The 26789-nt window shown below is 42.3% G+C and overlaps 1 protein-coding gene across 2 annotated transcripts in view; it reads left to right on the forward strand.

The window, feature by feature from the left end:
• The first annotated feature begins 6305 nt into the window (after nucleotides 1-6305).
• The window catches only part of BAZ1A (bromodomain adjacent to zinc finger domain 1A), a 122354-nt gene continuing 101870 nt past the window's right edge, over nucleotides 6306-26789 (forward strand). For both annotated transcript variants that reach the window (XM_074996854.1, XM_074996855.1), the window contains exons 1-3: nucleotides 6306-6440; nucleotides 7120-7268; nucleotides 13658-13936. In XM_074996854.1, coding sequence (XP_074852955.1) covers nucleotides 7156-7268; nucleotides 13658-13936 — 392 coding nt within the window. In that variant the 5' untranslated portion in view covers nucleotides 6306-6440; nucleotides 7120-7155. The remainder of the gene's footprint in view (nucleotides 6441-7119; nucleotides 7269-13657; nucleotides 13937-26789) is intronic.

Below are 26789 nucleotides of genomic sequence, written 5' to 3' on the forward strand. Positions count from 1 at the left end.
GTGACCTTTAGAAGATAATTGCTAATCTCCTCAGTCAGTCATTTGGGTGTTCTACAACTTATTTTGTCAGATCCTGGTCACTTGAAGACATCTAACTGATCCAAATAATTTTAACTTGTTCTATTTATTAGCCTATGATCCCACCTCATTTTCATTGACACTCACTATATTAGATGTCCATTGTGACCAACCTCTGGTGAAACTAAAACAAAAAAGTAATTTAAATCTTCTGCATTTCTGCATTTTGTTATTGTTTTTCCTCCCTCGAGTAATGGACCTAATCTGTGCATGGTCTTCCTCTTCTAATGTATTTCTATTTCTTGTTATCCTTTAAGTATCTAGCTAGTTTAATCTTGGTTTGTGCTGTGGCCTTTCTAATTTTTTCCCTAATTGCTTGTGCTACTGTTTATATTCAACCTTGTAATTTGACCTATTTTCCATTTTCTTTAGGACTCTTTTTTGAGTTTCAGATTTATTTGTTTATACTTAAATAGAACTAGGGGGCTGTACTGTACACCCTGTTCGCTATGCTCACCAACCCTCCTCTCTATCTGGAAAGTTAGGGAGCTATATGGTGAGCCCCAGCCTTCCTAGAGGGTTGGGGAGCTGGGCAGCCAGCCCTAGCCTTCCTGGGGCCTCTCCTCTGGCCTCTCTCCCCACCTCCACCCTCTTCCTTGCCCTTGTCTGTCTGCTGCCTGGGAAGGCTTGGGGGAGGTTGCCGTGGGGGTCTGGTGGGACAATAAGGGAGGTGGGGTGGAGCTGAGGGAGGAGATGGCAGCAGTCACCGCTGCCAAGCCACACTCAGAGTTGAGCTCCGGCTGCCACTATTGATTCCCACAGCCCCCAGATCAAGCAGCAGGAAGCGACCTTTCGGTAGCAGCAGCTGGAGCGTGACTCTGAGTAGCACCTTCCCTCCACAGTAGAGGAGACAGGAACGCCCACTCAGAGCTGAGCTCCAGTTGTTGCTACTGATGGGATCTGTGCACTGCTGCCCTGCCTAGGGGCATGGGGAGTTAGTAGTGGCAGCCAGAGTTCAGCTCTGAGATGTACCTTTCCTCCCTGCCATGGCCTGCACTATTACGATTTTAGGTTCTTAATTTTAACTTTGAATATACAGTGTAAGCAAACTCATGGAAATCCAGGTTTCAAACAGACTGATACAAGTTAGAATATAAAAATCAAAAAGTAAAATACCAAAATACAATCAATCTAGTGAAGGTGTGGGGACAGCGCACAATAGCAAATTTGTTCATCATCCTCACTTCAAATAGCCTTGGTTGCTGAGGGAAGTAACTTTGGTGGAATCATTGAACAGTTCTCACAGTATAAGGCCATAACAAAAGTACCACCACCCTGCACTCTATGACTGTTATTGAGTAACAAACTCAGTACTGGCCCCTCTAGTGTTTTAATCTGGTTACAGAGACACTATTGGGAAATAACTAGTGATTACACAACACCTTTTTGCCATGTTGTAATCAGGTCGGGGCCAACAATACAAGGGTTTTAGCTCTAGTTGTAAATGTGATCAGATCTTCATTAGTATAGGCTGTCAGTTTAAATAGACTTAAAACCCTTAATTACAGAAAGAAGTATGGTAGAAAGAAACCTCAGAGGTGTGTATCTTATTTTCAGAGTTGCTTGGGCTGTAAGCACACACATCAGTGGGAGCTGTGTACCTAAAACTTGTTCAACTCTGAAAATGTAAAGCACAGCGACAGAAGAGTTCTTTCTCTACCCCTTATTAGAGAAACTATAATAGTGCCAAGATGGCCTGCTTAGGAGTGAGTCCTGGCTGTGCTACATGCTGGACAAACTCAGCAGCAGACACAAATATTATTCTCTAGGCTACTCTGTTAAACAGCAGATAGTAAACAATTTGACTTCTTTGGCAGCTGCAATTCTGTATAGGGGATTAGTACTGATTTAAGTGAATGGACAAAATATTAAGTGCAGATGTGATTCTAGAGCGCTGCCTAAGTGTGACTCCTATAGAAGTCAATAGGTGTTAAAACAATACAACAGCAAAATCAGGAGTGCAAAATCCAAGAGATCACAGTCCATTCAAGGACCCTACTAAAACAATTGAACCAAACTGATACAAAATTAAACATAAAAGACAACAGACCAAATGTGCTGGTACACAAGCCATTGGTGCACAGTAGTAAACGCTGCCTACTGTCTCTGCTTAAATAACTTAAAATGGAAGTTAAGTTAAAAGTTGCAGCTAAAAGTTATTTTAAAGAGAAGGTTTCTAGGCTTTGTGGAAACTTTTAGGAAACTTAGCCCCCCTATGAGACAGTGCTCACACAGAATTATGCAAATCTTCATGTTTATCTTTCTTGTGTTTCTCCCACTTTTTGATCAGCAGTGAAACAGTTAACAATGTTGACATTTAAATGATCATCAGTGGACATCTGAGGATTTATCTTCATGGCAACAGTTAGGGTTTGTCTACGCTTAAAATTATTAGGTAATCCACCTCTCCCTAAGGTGATAGCTATGTCAATGGGAAAATTCTAGATATAGTGCTGTCTTCACTGGTGGGGGGGTTAGGTTGATTTTAACTGCTTCATTCAGGGATGTAGATTTTTCACACCCCTAAATGACATACTTACGCTCACCTAATTTCCTAGTGATGACCAGGTTTTAGATTGAGTTAGAGTAGTGATGCTCAAACAGTGGTACGCCCATCCCCTCAGAGTATGCAGCAGTCTTCCAGGGGGTACGTCAGCTCCTCAAGATATTTGGCTTGTTTTACAACAAGCCACTTTAAAAATGCTAGCAAAGTCAGTACAAAGTGAAACATCATACAGGCAATGACAAGCTTATACTGCTCTGTATAATATACACTGAATTATAAGTACAACATTTATCATCCAGTTGCTTTGTTTTATATGTTAAAATAAGAAAGCAAGACATTTCACTGGTAATGTGCTGTGACACTTGTATTTTGGGGGCTGTCAAGCAATTAAAAACTTAATCACAATATCACTGTTAATAATAGAATACCATTTATTTAAATATTTTGGATGTTTTCTATATTTTCAGACACGTTGATTACAATTATAAAATAGAATTCAAAGTTTACAGAGATCACTTTATATTTTATTATAAATTTGTACACTGTAAAAGCAAAAAGAAATAGGATTTTTCAATTCAGTAAAACTCACCTTTCCTAATACAAGTAGAGCAATTTCTTTACCATGAAAATAGAACTTAAAATACAGAATTATGTACAGAAATCTCCATTCAGAAATAAAACAATGTAAAGTTTTAGCGACAACAAGTCTACTCAGTCCTATTTCTTTTCCAGCCAATTGTTCAGACAGACAACATTTTTTGCATTTGCAAGAGATAAAGCTGCCTACTTCTTTTTCACAATGTCACCTGAAAGTGAGAACAGATGTTTGCATGGCACTGTTTTACCTGGCATTGAAGGATGTTTATATCCATACCTGATGTGTTAAAGAGATCCACCTGTCCCTTCATGCTTCACCCACCATTCCAGAGGACATGTGACCATGATGATGGATTCCACTTGGTAACAATCCAAAGCATTGCAGACCAATGCATGTTCATTTTCATCATCCGTGTCAGCTGCCACTGGCAGGTTGAGTTTCTTTTTTGGTGGTTCAGGTTATATAGTTTCTGCATTGCAATGTTGTTCTTTAAAGTCTTCTGCCAGCATGGGCCACACCTCATCCTTCTTAGATTTTGGAAGTCTCTTCAAATTCTGAAACTCTGGGTCAAGTGCTCTAGCTATCTTTGGAAAATTGAGATAAGTATCTTCTTTGTATTCTGTCAAATCTGCAGCAAAAGAGTTCTTAAAATGAATGTGTGGTGAGTCATTTCCGAAAATACTACAATGTGAAATATATAGTACAATGCAGGTAAAACAGCACTGGAGACATGCAATTCTCCTTTAAGGAGTTCAGTCAGAAATGTAATAGATTTTTTTAACAAGTGTCATCAGCATGGATGCACATCCTTTAGAAAATTGTCTGAAACATGAAGGCGCGTACAAATGTTGAGCATATCCGGCACATAAATACTTTGCAAGTCTGGCTACAAAAGTCCTATGCCTGTTCTCACTTTCTGTGGATGTAAGTAAAAGCAGGCAGCATTATCTCCCATAAATATAATTTGTTTGTCTTAGTGATTGGCTTAGCAAGTAGGACTGAATGGACTTGCAGGCTTTAAAGTTTTGCATTGTTTTGTCTCTGAGTGCCATATGTAACAAAATGTACATTTGTCAGTGGCACTTTTACCATAGTGCACTACAGTACTTGTATGAGGTGAGTTGAAAAATACTATTTCTGTTATCATTTTTATAGTGCAATTATTTGTAATTAAAATATAAAGTGAGCAGTGTACACTTTGAATTTTGCATTGTAATTGAAATCAATATATTTGAAAATGTAGAAAACATCCAAAACTAGTTAATACTTTTCAATGGGTATTCTTTTGGTTAGCAGCACAATTAAAATTGCAGTTAATCATAATTAATTTTAAAAACTGCCATTAATGTTTTGAGTTAATTGCATGGGTTAACTGCAATTAATCAACAGCTCTAATTTTTATGTCTGATTTTGTAAGCAAGTAGTTACTAAGGCTATGTCTAGAGTTCAGCAATTTGTCGACAGAAATTTTTGTCTTGTGTAGACATAGCCAAAGTGAGGTGAAACTTGAGGGTATGCAAGACAAATCAGTCTCCTGAAAGAGATGCAGTTGTCTGGGAAGGTTGAAAACCACTGAGTGAGGGTATGTCTACATTTAAAAAACTATTGTAGTGCATCTGCATGACTACAGCATGTCAATGTGGACATTATCCAACACTGACAGGAAGGATTCTTCCTTCAGCATCAGTAATCCACCTCCTGGATAGGCGTTAGCTAAACTGACCAGAAAAATTCTTTGACCCATCTAGCACTGTGTACACCAATGTGAGGTAGGTATTGCTACGTCTCAGGGACATGCAGTTGGATTGAGCTTGACTATGCTCAAATTACTGCACTTCAGGTAGGCTAGCTCATTTGGGAAGAACATGCTGGAGTTACAGCTCCAGTCCTTCAAATACTTATATGCATGTGAATAATCCTGCTGAATTAATAAAGTTATTCATGTGTGTTGCAGGACTGGAACCTTAGTTGTAAAGATAATCAGGGTATGACATCTGGCAATCCTGAGTGCTCAGACAATATATTTAAAACACATTTATTGGAAAAAAAAAAAAAGACAATAGAGTGTACTTTAATAGGATAGTATCGGAGGGGTAGCTGTGTTAGTCTGGATCTGTAACAGCAACGAAGGGTCCTGTGGCACCTTATAGACTAACAGAAAAGTTCTGAGCATGAGCACAGACTCACTTCATCAGATGCTGGTCTTGGAAATCTGCAGGGCCAGGTATAAATAAGCCAGAGCAAGGGTGGGGATAGCCCACCCTTGCTCTGGCTTACCTATACCTGGCCCTGCAGATTTCCAAGACCAGCATCTGATGAAGTGAGTCTGTGCTCACGAAAGCTCATGCTCAGAACTTTTCTGTTAGTCTATAAGGTGCCACAGGCCCCTTCATTGCTTTAATAGGATAGTACCTGCCTGTTCTTAAACCAGTCGCACTGAAGGCAGTTTGTGGCCCAGACACCCCCTAAACTGTGTATGGGAGTTACACTTGCACTAATTTTAATCACAGTATTCCTGAACACAGTTCCACCTGAACTCAATGTGGAAACATATCATTTTGGTCTTAAGTAATGGAAGAGAGACATTTCTTCATAACTATAGTAGCCAACACTAACGGTGTTGAGATTGCAATTTGTATGAAAGAGATTCTTAATAAGTTCCAATATTAATTGAGCATGTACTGTGGCCAGCGTTTTTCACAAGGCTAAGTAGTATGTGTGGTTTTGTGTTTGTATGTGCAGAAAGAATATTTGAAGTAGTAACTGTGATTTCTGAAAGGAAAAGATCATGTGCCCCTTTATTTCCATATTTGAACAGGAACTCCCCTTGTTAGCAGCAGACTTCTCCAGTGTACAGGCAGCTTGTCATTTAAAACTCAATCTGCTTGGGTACCACACGATGAGGAGAATCCAGGTCCGACCTTGCCCCATGGAGGTCACCCTCCTTACTCCATAGATCTTTAGGCTGATAATTCAAAAATGGAGGATGAGTCCTTTCAGCCATTAATTAATAATGTAGCTCTCTGTCTTCCTGTGTGACACACGCGAGAAGGCACTGGGCGGCCAATAATGATGTAGGGTAGAGAAGTGAAGAGCTCCTCCCAGCAGCTCTTCCTCATTGAGCTGAAGTAGATCAAAAACTTCCCCGGAGCTGAGGGGGAAAGACAGTAGAGTAAGGGGAGGAAAAGAAGCGAGGAGAAGACGATCCCTTCACTTCCCACCCAGGCGGAAAGGTCGCGGGACCCTGTTAAACAGCAGGTAGGCAGGAAAAGGAGAGAGCCCCTTACACAAGCACCCTGACAGGCGGCCGAGGAAGTCCCCATTACACGCCAGCCAGGAAGGAGAAGGGTGACCCCACTATACCCCTCCCGGCCGGCAGAGAGACGGACGTGGGGGAGTCCCACTGACCACTAGCCCGGCAGGAAGCGAAGGAGGAAGAGCAGTGATCACTGCTCCACCCCCGCCCCCCGGTGCTGTGAAGGGGCTGGGAGGAGGCGGCGGCGGCGGCGAAGGGGGAGTGGAAGTTGGTGTCCGGCCCGGCGTGTGCAGGTCAGAGGCGGGGAAGGGGGTGACCCTGCGGCCGCGGAGCCGGTGGAGACAAAGCGCGATCGCGGCAGGCGGGGTATCCCCAAGCTGAGCACGTTGTGTGACTCGGGGGGGCCGCCTCCGCCTGCTGCTCGGCGTCATGGCCCCATTGTGAGGCAGGAGGAGGAGGCGGGGAAGGAAGGATCCGCAGCTCCCTCCTCACAGTCCCAGGCAGGCAGCGGCGTGTCAGGCACACAAAAGGCTGCTGCCGCCGCCGCCGGATTCCGAGCCCCGCCGTGACTCGAGCGCCTTCCCCGGCTCCCCTGGGGGAGGGACACGCCGGCCCCGCTCCTTCCTCCCGGGCCGCCGCCCGCTTGCTCGCACTCACTCTCCGTTTCCCTCCAATTTGAAGCGGGCCGGGGCAGGAAGAAGCGCGCGGAGCGGGGCAATGCCGCTGCTGCACCGAAAGCCCTTCGTGAGGGAGAAGCCCCCCGCCAACCTGCGGCCCGACGAGCGCGTCTTCCACTGCAGGGTCACCAACGAGATCTTCAGGGACTACGAGTAAGCGCCTCTCTTCTCTTTCCCCCCCCCCCGCCGGCGCGACCGCTTCCCCTCTCGGGCGGGCCGGGGCAGTTTAACCCCCCGAACGGCTGACATCTGGGGTGGGAGGGGACTCCCCGTAGCCCTTCCGCTGGCAGCGCTGTGGACAGCGAGCCGTACTTGTCCCCGGCCTGCGGGGTACGCCCCGCGGAGCCCGGGGGATCCAGTCCCCGAGCCCGCTTCACCCCGGGGTCTCGTCAGGGCCGCCGGTGAGAACCCTCTCCGGCCGGGGCTCCGTGGGGCGGCGGGGAAGAAGCGGGGCGAGCCGCCTCGCGGGCGGTGTCAGTGACCGTGTGCCCCGGCCGCGGGCCCCCAGAGGCGGCAGGGAAGTGAAAGTTGAGCGGGCGGCAGTAAGTGCCTGGCCCGGCCCCCAGCTCCGCGTGTCGACGGCTACTAGGCCTTGGTGTGTGCACTAGCCCCGCCCACAGCCCCTAGAGCGGGGGCACAACGGTCACCGGGCGGCCGGCACTCAACCGCCGCGCGCCTAACTCGGCGGCCGGGGCTCTGAGCCGGCCGGCGGCCCCTGCGTGCGGGGCGAGCAGCCTGATATGTGCTAGCCTCGCTATTGTTGTCGCAGCCGCCGGGCCGGGGCGTGGGGGTGCAGCGTGCCCCCCCAGCCCGTTGTTCTCGCCTGGGGTTACCTCTGTGGGCAGTCCCTGGAGCTTCGCCGGCCTCGCCCCAGCCAGCTCCAGTGCACTGCCGGGTTGAGAGTTGGTGGGTGACCGTTTGAACTCACTCCTAGCTCCCGGTCTTGGACGTGCCCTGTCCCGGCACTTGCACCAAGCGGGGTGGGGGGACGGTTTTTCATCACAGCTGTGCTGCCCTGAGACTTGTCCTTTGAGGTGGAGGAGGAGGAGGATTGCTGGGGGGAGACTATTGCCTCTCTGCTTGAGAGCGTTAATATCAGGGATATTGTTGCAGCATCTTTAATTCCAAACACTTAGAGAGGCTGCTGTGAGCAGAGAGACAACAAAGTCATCTGTGATTCCCTTGAAAGACAACTGAGCTTCTCTGTATCAGAAAGACACCGAGTTAATGCAGTCAAAAATCACCCCAACAAACCCAGCACACTTGCAGTACACTTGTCCTTCAGTTTTCCCTTTCAATGTTTATTGTTTGACAGCCATGTTTCTGGTTTTTTTAAATTTTTCCCATCGTGTGAAAGACCATCAGATTTTGAATCAATGTTGTCAAATATACCAGTTATATTCGAAAAGCAGAGAGAACTCTTTTTCTGTATTCTTTCCCGTACACTGATTGTAATTACTTTGTGATGGCAGTGAGTGAAAAATGTTTTAGAGAACTTTGTTTGTTTTAAATCTGACCCTTCTAACTTTACAATTGGATCCAGCATTCCTTCTAAGATAGGAAAGTTAATTAACCACCTCCATCTACCCACAAAATGTTCCCAAAAATCAAATCTTGTCATATTTTTTTTTTCAATAAATGCAGCCCAACAAGATTAAATCTGGAATACTTTCATTTGCAGCATATGAAATTAGAACACACCTAGATCTTCTCATGCTTGGACTTGTTTTTGGTACACAAATAGACTTCACTAAATAAAACCTTAAGAGGAGCTGGATTAAGTAATTTTGAAAGGGTCTATACATTTTCTGAGCAAAGCAGTGGAGGAGAGAATTTAAAAACAAGTCCCAAAGAAAATTTATTAAGTGTAATTCAGAAATGTTTGCAATCAAGTCTCAAGAGTATAAAGGGCAGGAATCTGAGAACCCAATTTTTTTCTGCAGAAAGTAAGATTTCTTATAATGCCTTTATTTTGAAAGTTTCTTTTATAAATTAGAATTAATTATTGATGTAACTGACTCAGTGAAATCCCAAATGAAAATTAAGTGTATGTGTCCAGTTTGGAAAGAGAGTTTATGGAATGAAGCATTAACAACTCTTTCGTAGGTGCATAGAAGGTTGTAGAGAGTTTTTGTTTTTTTTTTTTTTAAGTCGCTCATTCTTTGGTTAGTGCCAAATTTCTTGTTTATTCCCGGTTCCTAGGCTGAAGGATAATTTTAGAATTACATACTATGCTCAGTTCTCTGTCATCCTTGAGATCTGATGATTTCTTGCATATATTCAGGAATTGAATATGGCCTTCATGTAGTGACTAAACATTTAGTGGCTATTTGTTGTATTAGATATCACTCAGGGGAAACTACACTCTGGAGTTCTGGACCATTGCTATTTCTGCACTGGCCAGTTCTCCTGTATCAATTTCTCTTCCTCTGTCTTCGCGAGTGTTTAGGTTGGACAAAAGGTGTTTTATGGTTTGGTTTGGTTTGGTTTTAATCGTGTGCACTTTTAACACCTTTTATAGTCATAATTTAACTTCTTTAAAATTGTTAGTTGGTTGTGGTATATTCTAACTGAGAGCCAAAGATAAGCATGTATCATATTTTTCAAGGTGGCAGAGCCCATGTGCACTAGTTCCAAAGTGATATTCAAAAGTGCATTAGCTAATGCATTTGTAAAACACATTTTACACAACTGTACAATCAGCCAATGGAACTCATTGACACCAGATATTGATGCCAGTGGTTTATCAGAATTCCGAAAAATGGTTGTATGTGTAAATGTATAACGAGTGCATACATAGTTACATTACAGTGTTGGTTTATTACTTTTTAAAAGAGGAAACTCAAAATTTTGGAACCTATTCTTCAGGGAATAGTTAACCTCCTGAATAAAGAGGTTGGGAAGAAACTTTATAGGCAGATGATACCATAGCTGGTCACTTTGAGCTGTTTTTTAAGTCGCTTTGAAGCATCTCCTATTGATTCTTTAATTCAGGTAATCGTTTGTTTTCTGTGCTTTATCTTGAAGTTAACATATGGCAGGATGAAGTAATATTTTGCAGTATTTGATAGCTGTGATTTTAGTTCTGTTTCAAGTCCATTTTCTTTCCTTAGTATTTTAAATTTTCTAAAGTAATTGATTTGAAATAAGTTTATTTTTAGGCACACTCAACAATTAAAAATATTAACAGAGGAAGCCGTGCTAGTCTATACACCTATCAAAACAAAAAGCAGTCAAGTAGCACTTTAAAGACTAGCAAAATAGTTGATTAGGTGAGCTTTCGTGGGACAGACCCACTTCTTCAGTCTGTTCTGGTCTGAAGAAGTGGGTCTGTCCCACGAAAGCTCACCTAATAAACTATTTTGCTAGTCTTTAAAGTGCTACTTGACTGCTTTTTTGTTTTAATTTAAAAATATATATTTAGTAGGTCTCGGGGTTGGTGGGAACATTTGAGTATGTTTAATTTAATCAGTGCCACTTTGACTGTTTCACAAGGCAGCAGAAACTCCTAAATCTGTGGCCTCTCACAAAGATTCTCAGTGCAGAAACCGGATGCAAATTTTTTTATTTAATTGAATCTGTCTCATAATAAATCCTCTTTACTTAAGTAGTAACAGGATTGAACTACTTTTCAAGGATTTTGCCAAGGATTTTTTCCAGTAGACTTATTCTTGCATAAAAACTTAACTGTTTACATTGCTACGCTATTTACATTTATAAATACAAACATGCCATCCAGATTCATGGTTTAAATTAAAGACCTCCAAAAAATGAACTCTAGCTTAGTTCTCAGGGCTGCAGCTTGATTTTTGTTGCTGTGAACCCCTGCACCTGCATGGAACCCATGGAAGTCAGATGGGGTTTTACATATGCTGAAGGGATCAAGCTTGTGGGTCTCAACTGCCATTCTATATTAATCTTATCCCAACACGTTCAGGTGCAGACATCTTGCAACAGTTGTTGATCTTAATACCATTTTTGTCACAGTTTTTCATATGAAGAGATATGATAAGAACATAACTGTAATATTAATTTTTAAATATACTTGCTTTTTAAAATGTGAATGTGATATGAAGTATGCTCAAGGCTTTTATTTTTCTGTCTCTTTTAATATAGAATACTGTAACTACAACTGTGTAGCTATATTGGTAGCTTCCATTTACAAAACTGTAATGGCACAAGGATTCCTCAGTGGCACAGGAGTGCAGGAATATTAATAAATGTTATTGACGTGGTATTTAAGTTTTGATCCCTCAGACCATTTTAGTGAAATCATAATATATTGCAATCATATGGTAATTACCATAACATAAGTTACCTGTCTAATACACTGTTTGTAGCGGCTAGCTAAAGTAAAGGGATTACAAGATTACTGTACATATAATCAATTTTTGTTTAAAAAGAGAGAAAGAGATGAAAAGTAGTTTTTGGGACTTTGCGTACTCCTGTATCCTTGTGACTATTGGTTGGTTTTAGAAGCACATTTCTCCTTTCTCCCTTCTAAGTATGGAAAAAACTGCAAAAAACAAGAGTAAACGAATTACAGTGAAACAGGATGCAGAAAGTGCTGTAGAGTGGCTGAAAAAATTGTTTTCTTCAAATCTTATGTTTCAAGCAAACACATTTTTAAAAACTCTAGTTTCTGCATCTTTTAAAGTTTCTGAAACTTTTTTGGAGTAATTTTTTTTTTTTGAACTCCTTTTGATGATTTTAATGTCTCCTCAGCAAAGGAAAAACTAGGTGACTGACAGGGAAAATAGTGAAACTATGCCAAATGGCCGTAGTGACAGTCCTGCAAAGATTTAGTAAATATTCAGTGATGTCCATTGACTATTACTCCTGGTATATAAATTAAGTGCATGCATTTTTTTATTTTTATTTTTTTCAGAATTAGAGCCAAAGATGCTGTGAAATGACCAAAGTAGACACAGTGGTTTTCATTTAAGGAAATGTTCCAAATGTGTGGAGAGCCTCCATTTTGAAGGGGTGTGGTGGACTATCTGGGAGACATGGCTGGACTCTCAATTCTCTTGTAGTGTCTCAGCTTTCATTTACACAGTGTTTGTATCTAGCTGTTATGGTTGCAATGCTAACTTTGAAAAGGTGAAGCAAATGTAACAGGTCCACAGGTGTCTGCCTGACTGCGTAAAGAGCCTGAAACAGTAGATCTGTGGTGTGAGTTGCCCCATTTACTCCATTGGGTGCTAACTCTGATAATACTTTAAATGTCACCCTTGTTAACGGTTTCACGCATCATCAAAATGTGTATAAAAACCAATCACATTTTGAAGATGTATATTAGCGTATCCCAAAGTATGGTGTGGACATGATAGACTGGCCTGGAATGACAGGGAAGGTGTATACATTAAAACACATGACAAATGTAACAACACAGAGTAGGTTTGAGGAGGGGAGGAGGAAAGACAGGCAGCAATGATTAGTTTAATTATGTTGAAATAGTGCTCTGCTGTTAAATGTTTAGGAGACACTAAATGAAGGAATAAGCATCATACTGTTAGTTGATCCACAATATATATTTTAACATAAATATAGAATCAAAGCCATTTAGCAGATTATAATTACATTTAAAAAATCACCTATTGGTATTACATGTGGAAACCACTATTTTTGCCAGGTTCACCAAAAAATACTGTGATGGGCTCACCCTGCAACAGCTGTTAAACAATCAATTCTGTAGATGTGACGATGGTATACTAAATAGGAAGTAAACAAGAATAACCAGGGTAATTTCAATATTAATTGGAATGTGGGAGGGGAAAAAATCAGTTTTGCCAAATTGAAAAGTGAGATGGGAAGACTGCAGGAAAAAACCAAACTTTTGTAAGATCAGTGCAAATAGTGAATGAACAAAAGCTATTTAAAAGAAGCGTTTGACATTATTTTTTAACCTTCTCATTGATAGGCCAGAACAGTTCAAAGCACTCAAGTGTTCTGACTGCTGAAAAGTAAACTAGAACTTGAATAAAAACTATTTTAAGAAGTAAAATCGCCAGGCTATTTAATGTGTGTGCATTTTTAACTGTTGATTTTGTAAACGCATATGTGGGTGGTTGTGTTAAGTTTATGCCCTTGAGTTGTCTCACTGAACTCAGTGGGACTACCGTAGATACAAAATTACATGTTTATATGGATGTATTTGCAGGTCGTAAGGGCCTGACATTGCCCAGTTAAAATTGGTGGGAGTTTTGCCATATGTACACTCTTGTGAGAGCAGATTTTTGCTCTGCAGTAGCAGATTTATAAGGTACTGAAAAATTGTGATGAACAGAAGTGGCAAAATGTCCCTATGACTATTCTATCATGACGTGAGAGCCATTAATAATATGTTCTAGGTATACTGTGATAACTATAATTTTGTAAATACTACCATCCAAACTGGAACAGAAGCAGTGTTTTAATTTTTAGAGTTGTGAAGAGTGTTTTTCATGTAGCTGGATGAAAGCTTGTAAAAGCATTTTAACTGTGACTGAACTATAGATGTTAAATAGAGTTATATTCACTTTTTTTTTTCTTCATTACAGTGACTTTTTTGAACGAACAATTCTGTGTAACAGCCTTGTATGGAGCTGTGCTGTCACAGGTAAACCTGGACTCACATATCAGGAAGCACTGGAATCCGAAAAGAGAGCCAGACTCAATCTCCAGAGTTTTCCAGAGGCACTCATAGTTCCAGTTCTGTATTTGGCCACCCTTACCCATCGGTCGCGACTTCATGAAATCTGTGATGAAATCTTTGCATATGTTAAGGATCGCTATTTTGTTGGCGAAACAGTGGAAGTTGTTAGAAATAATGGTGCCAGGTAAACATATTTTAAATTATTACTCCTGAAATATGTCATACTATATCTATTTTTATTTATATATTAATTTGTGTGTGTGTGTGTGTGTGTGTGTGTATAATATGTATTTTAAAAAATTTAAAATAACAAGCTATTTGTAGGACAAGTACAAAACTTTTGCTAAAGATGTGATTAATGCTGTTTTTTGTTTACTTGTTACTACTGGCTAGCATTAGATTCCTGTGCTCAGTTCTTTCCTTTTCTTTGCATTTACTTGTGACTGCTGAAGGCAGCACATCTAATCCCATGGCTTTTTTTTCCAGAGCGGTCCTATTGATCCTGAAATATTATTGATGTGTTCTAAAAGGCAGTCCATCTGGCCATCTGTCAAGGAGAAGTACTGTAGTACACAGAGTGGACTGGATTTTGGTTGTTTTGGCATCCATTAAAGTCCAACAAATGCTTTCTGTGATTAAAAGTTACTTATTTAGAGTACAGGGAAATTTTTACAAATGATTGTGATTTTTGAATGGAAAAATAACAATGTAAACATTGGTGACAGATTACTAATTCATGTGTTGAGTAACAGAGATACTCATATTTGGAGTGAGGTGTGATTATCAGTTAGGGAACATTATTAATGATAGCTAAACTTTTCCTCAAAGACTTATTTGAAAACGCTTGTGGGCTGAAGTAGTCCAGATTTCACCAAATGGTATTTTTGTATCCCAAAAGGGGCAACATTTTAGAAAACCTAAATTGCTTATTTCTCTCAGGTTTTCAAATTTTATAAAAGACTAAAAACCTTCTATTCCAAGAACATTACTTATAAGTATATGCTTAGAAAAGTGATCAAGGGTGAGTGAGGGCTTATAATATGCACATATATTCTTAGCAGAAAGATCTTTAAAAACCTCTAATACTGTATATACAACAATACACAGTTTATACAATATACAATAACAAAATGTTATTGGCTGATAACAATTGCCCCCCTCCTTTTTTTTATACTATATCTGCTTTTGGTTAAAGAAGTGGGAGGTGAAGCCACTACAATTAAAGGTTTGTAGAAATTCTGAACTTTAGAAGAGATAGTTAAGTGGTTAGAGCAATGCCCTTGTAAACCCAGGGTTGCGAGTTCAATCCTTAAGGTTCTGGGACAGGTTAGATTTAAAAACAAAAAAAAAACCTCTCAGGATGGTGCTTGGTCCTGCAACGAGTGCAGGGGACTGGACTGGATGACCTTTTGAGGTTCCTTCCAGCTCTGCGATATGCATATATGATCACTCTCATACTTGAATCCATTAGTTTATAGTTAGCTATAAGTGTATGGTCTGTGTTGAATTTCCTTTTACATTATATTGGCTATCTGAAGAGCAATTTCAAGCCATAAATTTCACAAAGATTTCTACATGCTTAAATTTACTGAATAGATGGGACTACTCACAGTGTAAATTCAAGTATACACATACGTTTTTTTTTTCCTGGATTGGGCCTTTATCTTGTTTCGGACAAGCCAAGCTTCCCCAGGCCACGAAGTAGTTAGATGGCATGACCCAACAGCCTGTGGATGCCCTGAGCTCCATGGTGAAACCCTGTGGCTATGCTGCATTCCACTTTCAGAAGCAGAATGCACATAGTGAGATGTAAATCCATGCTTCATTTGCATATTCTCACACGATTGTGCTCCTGGAAGAGGCTTTTCTGGAAGCAAAAACAGCCGTGTAGACGGGGTTCTTTCGAAAACACATTCTGTTTTCGAAAGAACTCTTCTTCCTGAAACAAAATATGAAGCAGGGTTCTTTCGAAAACATGAGTTGTTTTTGAAGGAACCCTGGCTACACAGCTGTTTTTACTTACAGCAAAATCTCTTCTGGAACTGTGATCATGTGAATATGCAAATGAGGCATACAACATGTAAATCCATGCTTCATTTGCATTTTCTATTTCGTTCATTTAAATTCTGCTTCCAAAACTGAAATGCAGTGTAGCCTCAGCCAGTATATGGAGAGGGACAGGCTCTGCTTATTATTTAGAGGCCCAGCCTTTCATATGTTTTCTGGCTTTGGCTTTTTCCTACGGCAGTATAGGTATGGAAATATTTGTACTACAGAGTGAAACTAAGATTTTAAACCATATAATTAAAAGATGAGGCGTGATGCTCTGTTGGAATGTTGGTGAAATCAGATGTCTTTTTGAATTTGCCAAATCTGCACTTTCACATTGTTGTTTTCTTTGTCCTCATTTGCACCCCAACTGATGTAGCTGTGCCAGTCTAACTCTAGTACATGGGTAGCTAGGTCTATGGAAGAATGCATCCATCAATGCATTGCTCAGGAATATGACTTACGTACTTTGGTAGAAAAACCCCTTCTGTCAATGTGGACCGCACCTGTGCTATGGGGATATACCAGAACAGCTAGGCTGATGTAGCTAAGTCATTAGAATGTAGATACACCCTCAGGACAAGTCTATTCTTAGGAAGAAAGTTGACTTAAGATACACAACTCCAGCTATATGAGTAGCATAGCTGCAGTTGATGTACCTTAAGCCAAATTTCTGCGGTATCTCCACAGCAAGAGGTTGATGGAAGGGAAACTCCCATTGACTTCTTTCTCTGTGCAGCCCTGTGGAGTACTGGGATCAATGGGAGAGCAAAGAGTGCTTGATGTAGTGCATCCCTACTTAGACCTGCTAAATTGATACCTGGGAGATTGCTGTCTGGTGCATCTATCTGCTGCTAAGTGTAGACAACCCCTCAGTGTTTCTACCGCATATAATTAGACTATGTCTGCACTAGAACATAAAGTTGATTTTAAGAGAGGTTGATTTTTATCATGTACCTGTCTTCACTGCAACCATCGTTAGGTCGATTTTTAAGGGGTACTGAGATTGACTATTTTTTTCCCAGCTTTTTCACGAGGAGTAATGGCAAATTTTGAATGTACAAGGTCGACTTAATGCTGGTATAGATGCAGTGTTATTTAATTTGATTTTATTGGCCTCCAGAAGTATCCCACAGTGCCCCCAATGTGTCCATTCTCACTATCCTTTCACCTTTGCTGCTCTCCAGGTGAGCAGGAAGGAGGAAGCATGGATCACCCTGGGCCCACCAGCTTCCTGCACCATGTGGCTGCTGGGTCAAAATGAAATGAATCAAAACAATACTATCAAAATGAAGCATTTCACTTCAACGATACAAAAAAACAACTTTTCAGCAGCTCCAAATTGAAATTTCTCAGGACTGGCCTGCTAACCTTGTAACAGTGTGTGCCAGTGGCAGGCTGTGGAAAAGTGACTCAAAAATGTATTTGGCAGTTTGTTTCCAATGGGAGTTGGGGAGTGAGGGCAATGCACTCTTGGATGATGACATCGGACACCCACAACCACTTGCGATGCATTTATTTTTCCCCCCAGCACACTGGTGCAGAAACCCAGAATGCAACAGCAGTGCAGGAGCTGTGAGATAAGTACCCACAATGCACTGCTGACAAAGTTGAACTTAGCAAAGGTAGCGGGGTCACTGTTGGCTTTCTAAATGTGTGGATGCTTAACTTTTACTTTATAAAATCTAGTGGTATAAAGTGGACTTGAATAATTTTGACTTTATTTTCTAGTGTAGACAGAGCCTGAGTTTTAGTTGCGCACTAGTTATGATGTTACATATAGTTTGAGCTTGTTTTGTACGGGGTGATAGTTGGTTTCTTCTACCGCTTAGTTGTGGACTTTAGGCTTAGGTGATGGTCAGAAATTTTCACTCCAGCTTTTCTGGATATGTGGCTCAAGGAGGAGAGTAGAATACAACTTCAGGAGTTGGTGCTGGAACAAGAAAATGTCCCTCCTTTTTTCCTTCAGAGTCTTTTGTAGGTTCAGCGTTACCATGCTCTGCCTTCAGGACAACCTTTGTCCAGTTTGGAGTTCTAATAATGTGTGCAGAAGCTCAGTGTGGACCAATAATTTGGTATCTTGATGTGAAGTCATCGTGGAAGATTCCACTCTGAGGTGGACTCTTTCTCGCAAAGTGCTTGTGATCACCAACAGAATGCCCTTTTTGGAAACTGACATGTGAGAGGCCCACGTGAGAAGTTGGCAAAACATATTATGGCATAGGGCCCATTCTCACCATGCTAAATACAGTAAAATTCCTTTAATCCAGTACATTTGGGACTGGACAGGTGTCAGATTACCAAATTTTCCAGACTGTTGGAATCACCACCCCACACTTCTGCAGTTTCATCACCCCTGTGCTCCTGCAGCTTCTTCACCTCCACACTCATCCCACGTCATAGGGAGACCACCCGTCCCCAATTTGGTGGGATGGTCCCTTATTTGGGACGCCAAACAGCCATCCCTACTTATTTTTTAAAAGGGGTGAACTGTCCCGTATTTAGGCCCTCGGGGGCTGGGAGTGGAGCCAAAGTGCCTACTGTTGCCACTTCTCCAGGGCCGGGAGTGCCTGCTGCCGCCACCCCACTGTCCCCCTGCAGCCCTAACCTACACGCCCCCCTCTCGCAGCCCTAACCTACCACCCAAGGCCCCCTCAATTTACTCAGGTTTTGAGCCCCACACAGCGGGCTGGGGCTTGGGAGACGGAGCCACATGCACAGATTGAAGCCGGAGCCCTGCATGCATGGAGTTGAGCCAGGCAAGGGAGGGGTTGAATGAGGGTGCACCAGGGTGGGGTGCTTGAGTTAGCGGGGGAGGTTGGAGCCCCATGCATGTGAGCTGATGTTGCACAGGGGTTGGGGCCTAGGGTTTGGAGCCAGGCCCGCAGGGGTTGGAGGGGAGCCCCAGGCATGGGCATGCTCTGGGAAGACAGAGGGAAGGGGCTCTTGACCTGCCTAGCTGCCTGCAGCTGCAGTCAGGTAGGTAGGCTGAGGGCCCCATAGCTTCACAGTGTGCAAAACTCCCATTAAAGCAAGAAGCCATGTAAAGTATGGGATTACTGTATTCTGGACAATCAAATTTTGCCGGATTATCATGCATTTCCGTTTGTTTTTTATGACAGCTAGTGAGCATGATAAGGGAAAAAGAACTCAGAGGTAGGCCAAGGTCAGTATGACCACATGGACCATGGCACCCTTTTACCTAAAATCAGTCACTTCAACATTCTTTTAGTATTTAGACATTGACTAAAAAAAGTAAAAGAAGCCCATACTCAAATCTGTTCCATGTTCCATACAGCTGTGTGGTTTCATATGGGTGGTTGAACCAAAACCTTTTATAGAGGCACATCTTTTTACATTATGGAAAAGGAATCCGTCATTGAAGATACTGACTTTTCTGAGTGATCTTCTATAAGTTAACCTAGGTGACATAACTCCAGCTTCATGAATAATGTACCTGGAGTTGACATAGCTTAGGTCAAGTGCCTGTGTATCTACACTGCTGGAGTGATGGGAGACATTCTCTTGTCGACTTAACTCATTTTTCTTGTTTGCCGTACAGTACTAGGATTTGCAGTCAATTTGGTGGATCTGCACTAGGTACACTGTCAGAGCACTGATCCTGGTTGTAGTGTACAAGGAGCCTGACCTAGGCTGCTTCATCCTCCTTGCTGCCTTGGTGCCAGCAGGAGGAACGTTGAAAGTACAGAAGTGACTGTCTCCCTCTTCTTGGTTACTGTGTCTCGCATGACAGTAATCTCCAGCAGCAAGGAAGAGAAATTGTAGGGGAAGTCCTGCTCAGTCTCTGGACCTGCAGCTTGTAGGTGGAGCATGTACAATCATTCTGTAGGAGTGATATGTATCAGCTGCCATGTAGGAGCTCAGAGGGAACAGAGCATGATCGGTGCCTACTGAATCTGAATTTTCAGAGAATTTAGCTGTGACACAAATGAGCCTTTATTGAGACTGGAAAATGCAGTTTTCAGAACATATAGTTGTTCCTGTGGATGTAAAAAGGCAGCTTTGTGTTTTAGTGGATACAGCAGGACCCTCTACCCCAAATTTTTAAGTGCCTCCCTACTTTAGAATGAGGATTTAGGGTCTCAGCTACATGATATTAAGAATTTTGTAAATGAGCAAAACACAATTTTTCTGTTAACACGGTCATATGAAAAGATTACATCATTTTTTGCTGAAACTTTCAAAAAATCCATGGTGAGGCAGATGCCCATCTAAAATTCAAGTTGGGCAACGTTATAAACAATAATTGTTTATATTGTTAGGCGATCTTAACTGCAGGCATAGAAATTAGTGCTCCTTGTAATTGTGTTAACTTGTAAAATTGTTCGGGATCTGAAATAATCATTTTCAAACAATTCAGTTTCACCTTTCTATTTAAATCTGTTCTAGTATTAGTGAAAAGTGTTTAAATCTAGAATATTTACTACTGAAGATCATGAATTAAGAAATAAGTGGTGCACTAAAACCTTAACATGTATGTCTCACTGAGACAGAAGGAGAATTTTGGTCAGGGTGTTAGAATTATTCTGCTGTTTCTTGGGAAAACACTCTGACTGAAACGTCCGTAATCAGGTATGATTTTAATTAGGCAGACAACCACCTATCATGGGTGTGACCAAGTTTCCTGTGGTCTCATAAAGTTTGCTTCCAGCCACCAGTCCTAACTCTCAGTGCTCTGTGCTGTTATTAATCTGTAATTTACCCCGAAATGTCTTCTAAGAGCCTAGTAAGAAGTGGAAGTTTTGGTAATGCTGCTAGATGATATTTACCTTCCATGGTCCAGCAAATTGTCTTGTCTTGGCACCAGCCAGATCCTGAATGTGCCAGACTAGAGAGATTCAACCTGTAGCCAGAATAGATAAAATGAATGAGCTACACTATCCAGGTGAGAAGTCATTTCTCTTTTCCTCTTCCCCTAGCTTTGAGGATGCTGAGAATCTTGCTGGAGTGCTACACCTACATCCTTATTGGTTTTTCCATCTCGTGTGCCTTTAGGTAACCAAGTTTCTGATAATGGTAAAGCCTGTCCTCTCTGCAACCCCTCTGGCTGCTGTAAGGGAGAAGCAGAATTCCTTCAGTCTCCTGTTCTTCCCCTCATACCATCCTACAGCCTCCTGGTTCCTATTCCATATGTGTGTGTCTGGTACTCTACTTTTGTCACGACTTTTGCCTCCCCAACTCTGTTTTTTTTTATGTCATCTTTGTAAGCGAATAGCTCCAGTGCTTGCCTCTGCTGCTGTTCATAGCCTTATCAGTCAGCAGCAGGTTGAAACTGACATGTTATCAGTAATTCACTGTCAAACTAGGAGGGCGTATCTAGTATGGTACTACTGAGATCTATAAGTATTTCAGTATTCCTTCCTGGCACCAGAGGTGCTGCCTGTGGTACCAAAATTTTTTCTTTCAGTTGTATTCTCTCAGCTATCTTATCTTGCATTGCCTTCAATGGTCTTCATGCTTCCATTGGTGCCCATGTAGCCGAACTGTTGGCATTGGCATTAGTACCACTATGTTTGCCAGAGTAATGGGGCATGTCAGACAAATAGGAAGGAACTTCTTCAAAGGAAACACAGCAGTTACCCATTGATGAATATACAAGTGTCACATCTGCTGAAAACTGAAATTGGTCTTTTTCCCAATTAAACAGTAGCAGTTTCAGAAGATTATAGAAAGAATGATTACTGCCCTCCATCTTCAGACAGGAGCTCCCGCACCAGAAATTTCTGATTTCCATTTTTCATACTCTGGAATAACAGGCAAAGGACAAAATTATATCCCCCACTGTTTCAAGTCTACTAAATCCAAGGACTACTGGCATCTTCCTGTTTCTTCACCACTGTGAGAGGAGGGGAATAATCAGATATATCAAGAAAACTTGTAGGGCCACTGATTTTTTTTGTTACAATATCATTCAGTAGATATTTTTATAGTGGTCTCTGCAAATCAGGGAATTGGATATAGCAGCAAGGTATCCCTTTCTTTTCCCTAGGGCTTGACCACGCTTACAGTGCTGCAAACAAACAGCTGCCGTTGTATAGCTGTAGTGCTTAGTGAAGACACTACCTGTGACAATGGCAGAGCTTCTTGCATTGATGTAGTTCCTCCACCTCCACAAGAGGTGGTAGCTGTGTTGATGGGAGAAACACTCCCCTCTACATAGTGCTGTCTTCACTGGAGGTCTGGTCAGGATAATTATATCACTCAGGAGTGTGGATTTTCCATGCTGGATTTTCCAGTGACAGTCATACTGACTTAAGTTTGCAGTGCAGATCAAGGCTTAGATAGTAAAGGTCACAGACTGGACAGTTTTGTGAGTAAACTTTATTTTTCCTCCTCCGAGGCTTTCGGTGTGTGGCAAAAGACATACATAAATATTACTGTTTGGGACTTCACCAATCCTATTTTGGACTGGTAACTGGAGGAAAAAAAGGAAGTTACAAAAAATGTTATCACTGAAAGTATCAAGTTAGTCGGATATTCATTGAGGCTATTGTATGCAGTGCTTTCTTTGTTTAATAAAAATAATAAAATAAATAAAAAAAAAGGAGCTGGTATGGTTTCTTGCTTCCACACTTCCCTTGGTTTCCATGGCTGGGGCTGCCGGAGGGGCAGTGGGAGCTCCAGCTGCTGGCCCTTGTGCCACTGCGGCACAAGTGGGGGTGCTGAGCCTCATGGGCAACCACAGCCGTGGGAACCCTGGCAAGGAGGTGCTGGTATCAGTACCAGCACGTACTGCTACAAAGAAAGTCCTGACCATACAATACCTTTACATATGGCTAGTGCTGTGGCCACTAGCATAGTTATGAGGCTATATTGTTAGTTTAGATCAGTGACCTTCTTTGGGAGTCAGAGAATACTCAAATAACTCCTCTTTGAAGGAGGTCCTTTTTAGTAATAAAATGGATGAATCTGTAGAGAGTATTGAAATGGAGTCACCCCATCTCTTTCCCTTCTGTTGTTTATTTCTATAGAGCTTCCCTCACTCTTCTCTACCTCAAAGAGGATCTCCTCTTCTACAGTTCTCTGGTTCCATAGATAGACTGTCACAGCAGTGGAGCATGGGAAATTAGAAAAATTCAAGCCGTCTGCTCCCTCCAAGACTGTTTCTTCAAAAAGGCCACTTACAGCACATATTTTGTTCTTTTACAAAGCATTTCACTCACGGGACTACACGTCATGCCTCAGTGTTTGATTTGGTAAAATAGTGCTACAGTTTGTAGCTAGTTAGAACGCCTTGCTTCACCTTCTTCTGATGGGGGCACCGCTTAGAAAAAGGAGTAGGTCAAAGTGTGTGAAGGAAAGTGTGTCCGTGGGGTCCAAATGGTCCCTTAGTGTATGGCTGGCTACAGTGGGGTAGATTAACACCCCAGTTTTCTGCAAGTTTAAATATTTGTATTGACAAGCCCTAAAACTTTGTGTGTTCCTGTGCATCTTAACTAGCCCTATTCCAGATATTTTTGATGTCGTTGGAGAGATTCCTTTTGACTTCTCTGGAGTTTGAATTAGGGCTTCTGTTTTCACTGTTTCTAAAATGCATGTCATTTCAGTTACTGCTGACCATCATCATCATCATCAGTCCCTTGACTGAGGTCGTTATGGCATCTTCATGACAACATTCTTTATAGTGTCTCTCCATTTTTGGTGGTCATGTGCCAATTCTTGAGTTGCGGCAAAGCTCATCCCTGTCCATTCTTTAATGTTGTCTAGCCATTGCTTTTTCTGTCTGCCACGTCTCCTTTTACCATTGACTGTGCCTTGCAGTATGGTGTTGGACAGTCCTGATGATCTCATTGTGTGTCCATACCATCTTAGTTTTGCTCTTTTTCACTCTGGATGTTAGGTCGTGATGAGGTCCTATTGCTGAGTTGATGATGTTTCTGACCTCTTCACTACTTACACGTACTGTGTAGGGGATGTTAAGAAGCTTGTGGTATAGCCTGATTTCGAGGGCCTTGATCTTGCGCTCTAGCTCTGCTGTCAGAGTCCAGGTCTCACAAGCATATAAAAAGATGAAGTGTACGAGAGCTTGCATGAGCCTTACTTTTGACTTTAGGGATATGTTTTTGTCTTTCCAGATTGGTTTAATTTTGCCACTGCTGCAGTTGTTGTTGCTGTTCTGGCGAGTAGTTCTGGTTTTGTATCGGCATCAGAGATGATCGACCCGAAGTATTTAAATTGTTTTACTTTTTCCAATTTCTGTTGTTTTATGGATATTTGTGAGGATATACCCCTAGGATTGTTGGTCATGAGTTTTGTCTTTTCTCCGCTTATTTCCATGCCATATTTTGTTGAAGTTTTATCTAGGCATTTAACAAGGTTATCTAGTTCTTTTTCACTCCCTGCCAGTCCAACAATGTCATCTGCGAAACATAAGTTGGTTATAGATTGACCGCAAATACTTACGGTTCCAGAGTGGTCATCTAGAGCATCGATCATGATACGTTCCAGAAAGATGTTAAAAAGTGTAGGAGAGAGTATGCGGCTCTGTTGTACTCTTACAGTGGTACGGATGGCACCGTTGAATAATACTGCACTACTGGCCTTTTTGTATTAATTTTTAATTATGTCAGTGAGTTTACTGTTGATGTTAAATTGCTTCATTGTTGCCCACAGTGCTGCATGCCAAACTCTGTCGAAGGCCTTTTTAAAATCAATAAAAACAAGGTACAGGTCTTGCAAAAATACATCATCATAGTGAGTTGGTGCATTCACTTGAATGACGGTAATGTTGAATGGTGAAGCTTTCAAGCGTATGGATGTGATCCTGCTAGATATTGGGCAGCAAGCTAGAACTGAGTTCTTGATGCCTTTATGTATTAGGAAACCTACTCCATTAAGGTGTTTATCTTCTTCTCCACTGTAATAGAACAAATGGCCTTCGTCTGTTCTGAGCTCCCCAAAATTTTTCCATCTTACTTTGCAGAGTCCGAGGGTATGCCAGACGTAGTTTTTCATTTCGTAGGTCAGTTCTTGAAGTTTATCTGTCTGATTTAGTGATCTTACATTCCATATGCCTATGGTTAGGTATTTTCTTGCGCGCAAGGTTTTTGGTTCACTGCTGACCATACTAGACTTTAAAGAGAGAAACCTACTTAACTCAGATAATTTGTTCTGTAACTTTTAATGCAAGATGATGTAGAAAAATTGTTTTTAATTTGGTTAACATAAGCTCTTCTTTATCTGACTCATGTTGAAGCTATCCACATTTTATAAAACATTTTTAAAATTAGGGGGCTGTTTAGGAAGGAAAACAGCAAATTCTCAGTCAAAATTGTATTTATTAATCTGTTTTCTTTTATCTGCATTATGATCTAAAAAGATTGATAACTACTGTTTAAAGTTTTGGCACAGAAATATTCAGTCACTTTCATGTCAGAGGTGAAGGAAGATGTAAGTCACAGAAAGATCTACAAATTACATTCCCATTATGGTGGATACAGTGTAGTTGGATTATATATACACTCATCCCTTGTTTAAATGAGTACTTTACTTATGAGTACTCACTAAAAATGCGGGACACATGTACCTACCTTTGTTCACTAGACGAGTGAACTCCTCTCGCTAATAGCCTGACCCCCTCCCACAGACACAACCTGCTGCGGCCTGACCCTCCCGCAGATCCAACCTGCTGCGGCCTGACACCCGCTGCAGCCCGACAACACGCCCCCCCCCCCCCTCCCCGGCTGGTGGCCCTGTAGACCCAATCCGCTGAAGCCTGAAACCCTGCCAGCCCCACAGACCCAGTCTGCAGCAGCAGCAGCTCCCAGCTGGCGCCACAGACTCAACCTGCTGCAGCCTTAACTCCCCCACCCATGCCTGCCCTGCAGCCTCAACCCACTGCAGCCTGAAACTCTACCAGCCTCACAGACCCAACCTGCTGCAGCCTTAACCCCCATGCCCCCCCACCCCATGGACCCAACCTGGAGCAGCCTGAACTCCCCACAGACCAACCCACCACAGCCTTAACACCCCACTCTCCCCCACGGACCCAACCCACCACCAGGTTTTAACCCTCCCACCCGCTCATGGCCCCAAACTGCCTATAACCCTCTCCAACCCCCCCAACCTAAAGTTCAGTTACCTTTCAAAAGTAGTGCCATGTGCTGCCACTCCTTTGGTGAATTACGAGCACTTGGAACGAATCGGAGACTTTTACATGTATTTTAATGGGAATTTAATGTCGCTGTTATGATTTTTTTTGCCTATGAGCAGAAACTTGGGAACCAATTGTGCTCGTATGGCAAGGGATGAGTGTAGTGGGTTTGCTGAAAGGGGAGGCTTAAAAGGAGAGGAGGCATAGTTGGGGGGTGAGGGGAAAGCACATTCCATAGTGATGGCACCAACCCTGTGCAACTTCAGGCTTTTCACTACAGGCATTGTGACCTGGAGCATATGGAACCCTGTCTGGGAGGGGGTATAGGTGCATATGGAGAGGCAGAGGGGTTGGGTTATGGGGGTATGGGTGGAGGAGGACAGAGGGTTAGCCACTGTTTTAAGCGGCTTCCTGCAACATGTAGCTCTCTGCTCTGGATTGTGAGCTTAGAGGGAGGTTTTGTACACTGCTCCCACCCCTTTGTAAAATCTCTGGGCTCACATTGTCTAGTGTCAGCCAATAGGAGCTGAGGGATTTTTGCTTGGGATGGTGGCAGTGTGTGAAGCCTCTCCCTCCTGTCAGTGTCTGGAGCAGGGAGCCACAAGGAGCAGGCAGCAGCTTTCAACTATCTGGGACTGCAGCAGGAGAGAGCCTGCCTCAGGACAGAGCTGTTGACTGTGAGTTACCTAGGTAAGTCTCCCAGCCAGCTCTGCCTTTGCACTCCAGCCCCTCCCTTGCCAATACTCTGTCCCCCACTCCTGCCCCCCAACCTGCATAACCCTAACCCTCTGTCCTCCTCCACCCATACCCCCATATGCCTCTTCCACATGCACTCATACCCACTCCCAGACACTGCCCCAGGTTACAACCCGCT

The sequence above is a fragment of the Carettochelys insculpta genome, chromosome 6 (genome assembly GCF_033958435.1).
Source record: "Carettochelys insculpta isolate YL-2023 chromosome 6, ASM3395843v1, whole genome shotgun sequence".
NCBI classification, from domain to species: domain Eukaryota; kingdom Metazoa; phylum Chordata; order Testudines; family Carettochelyidae; genus Carettochelys; species Carettochelys insculpta.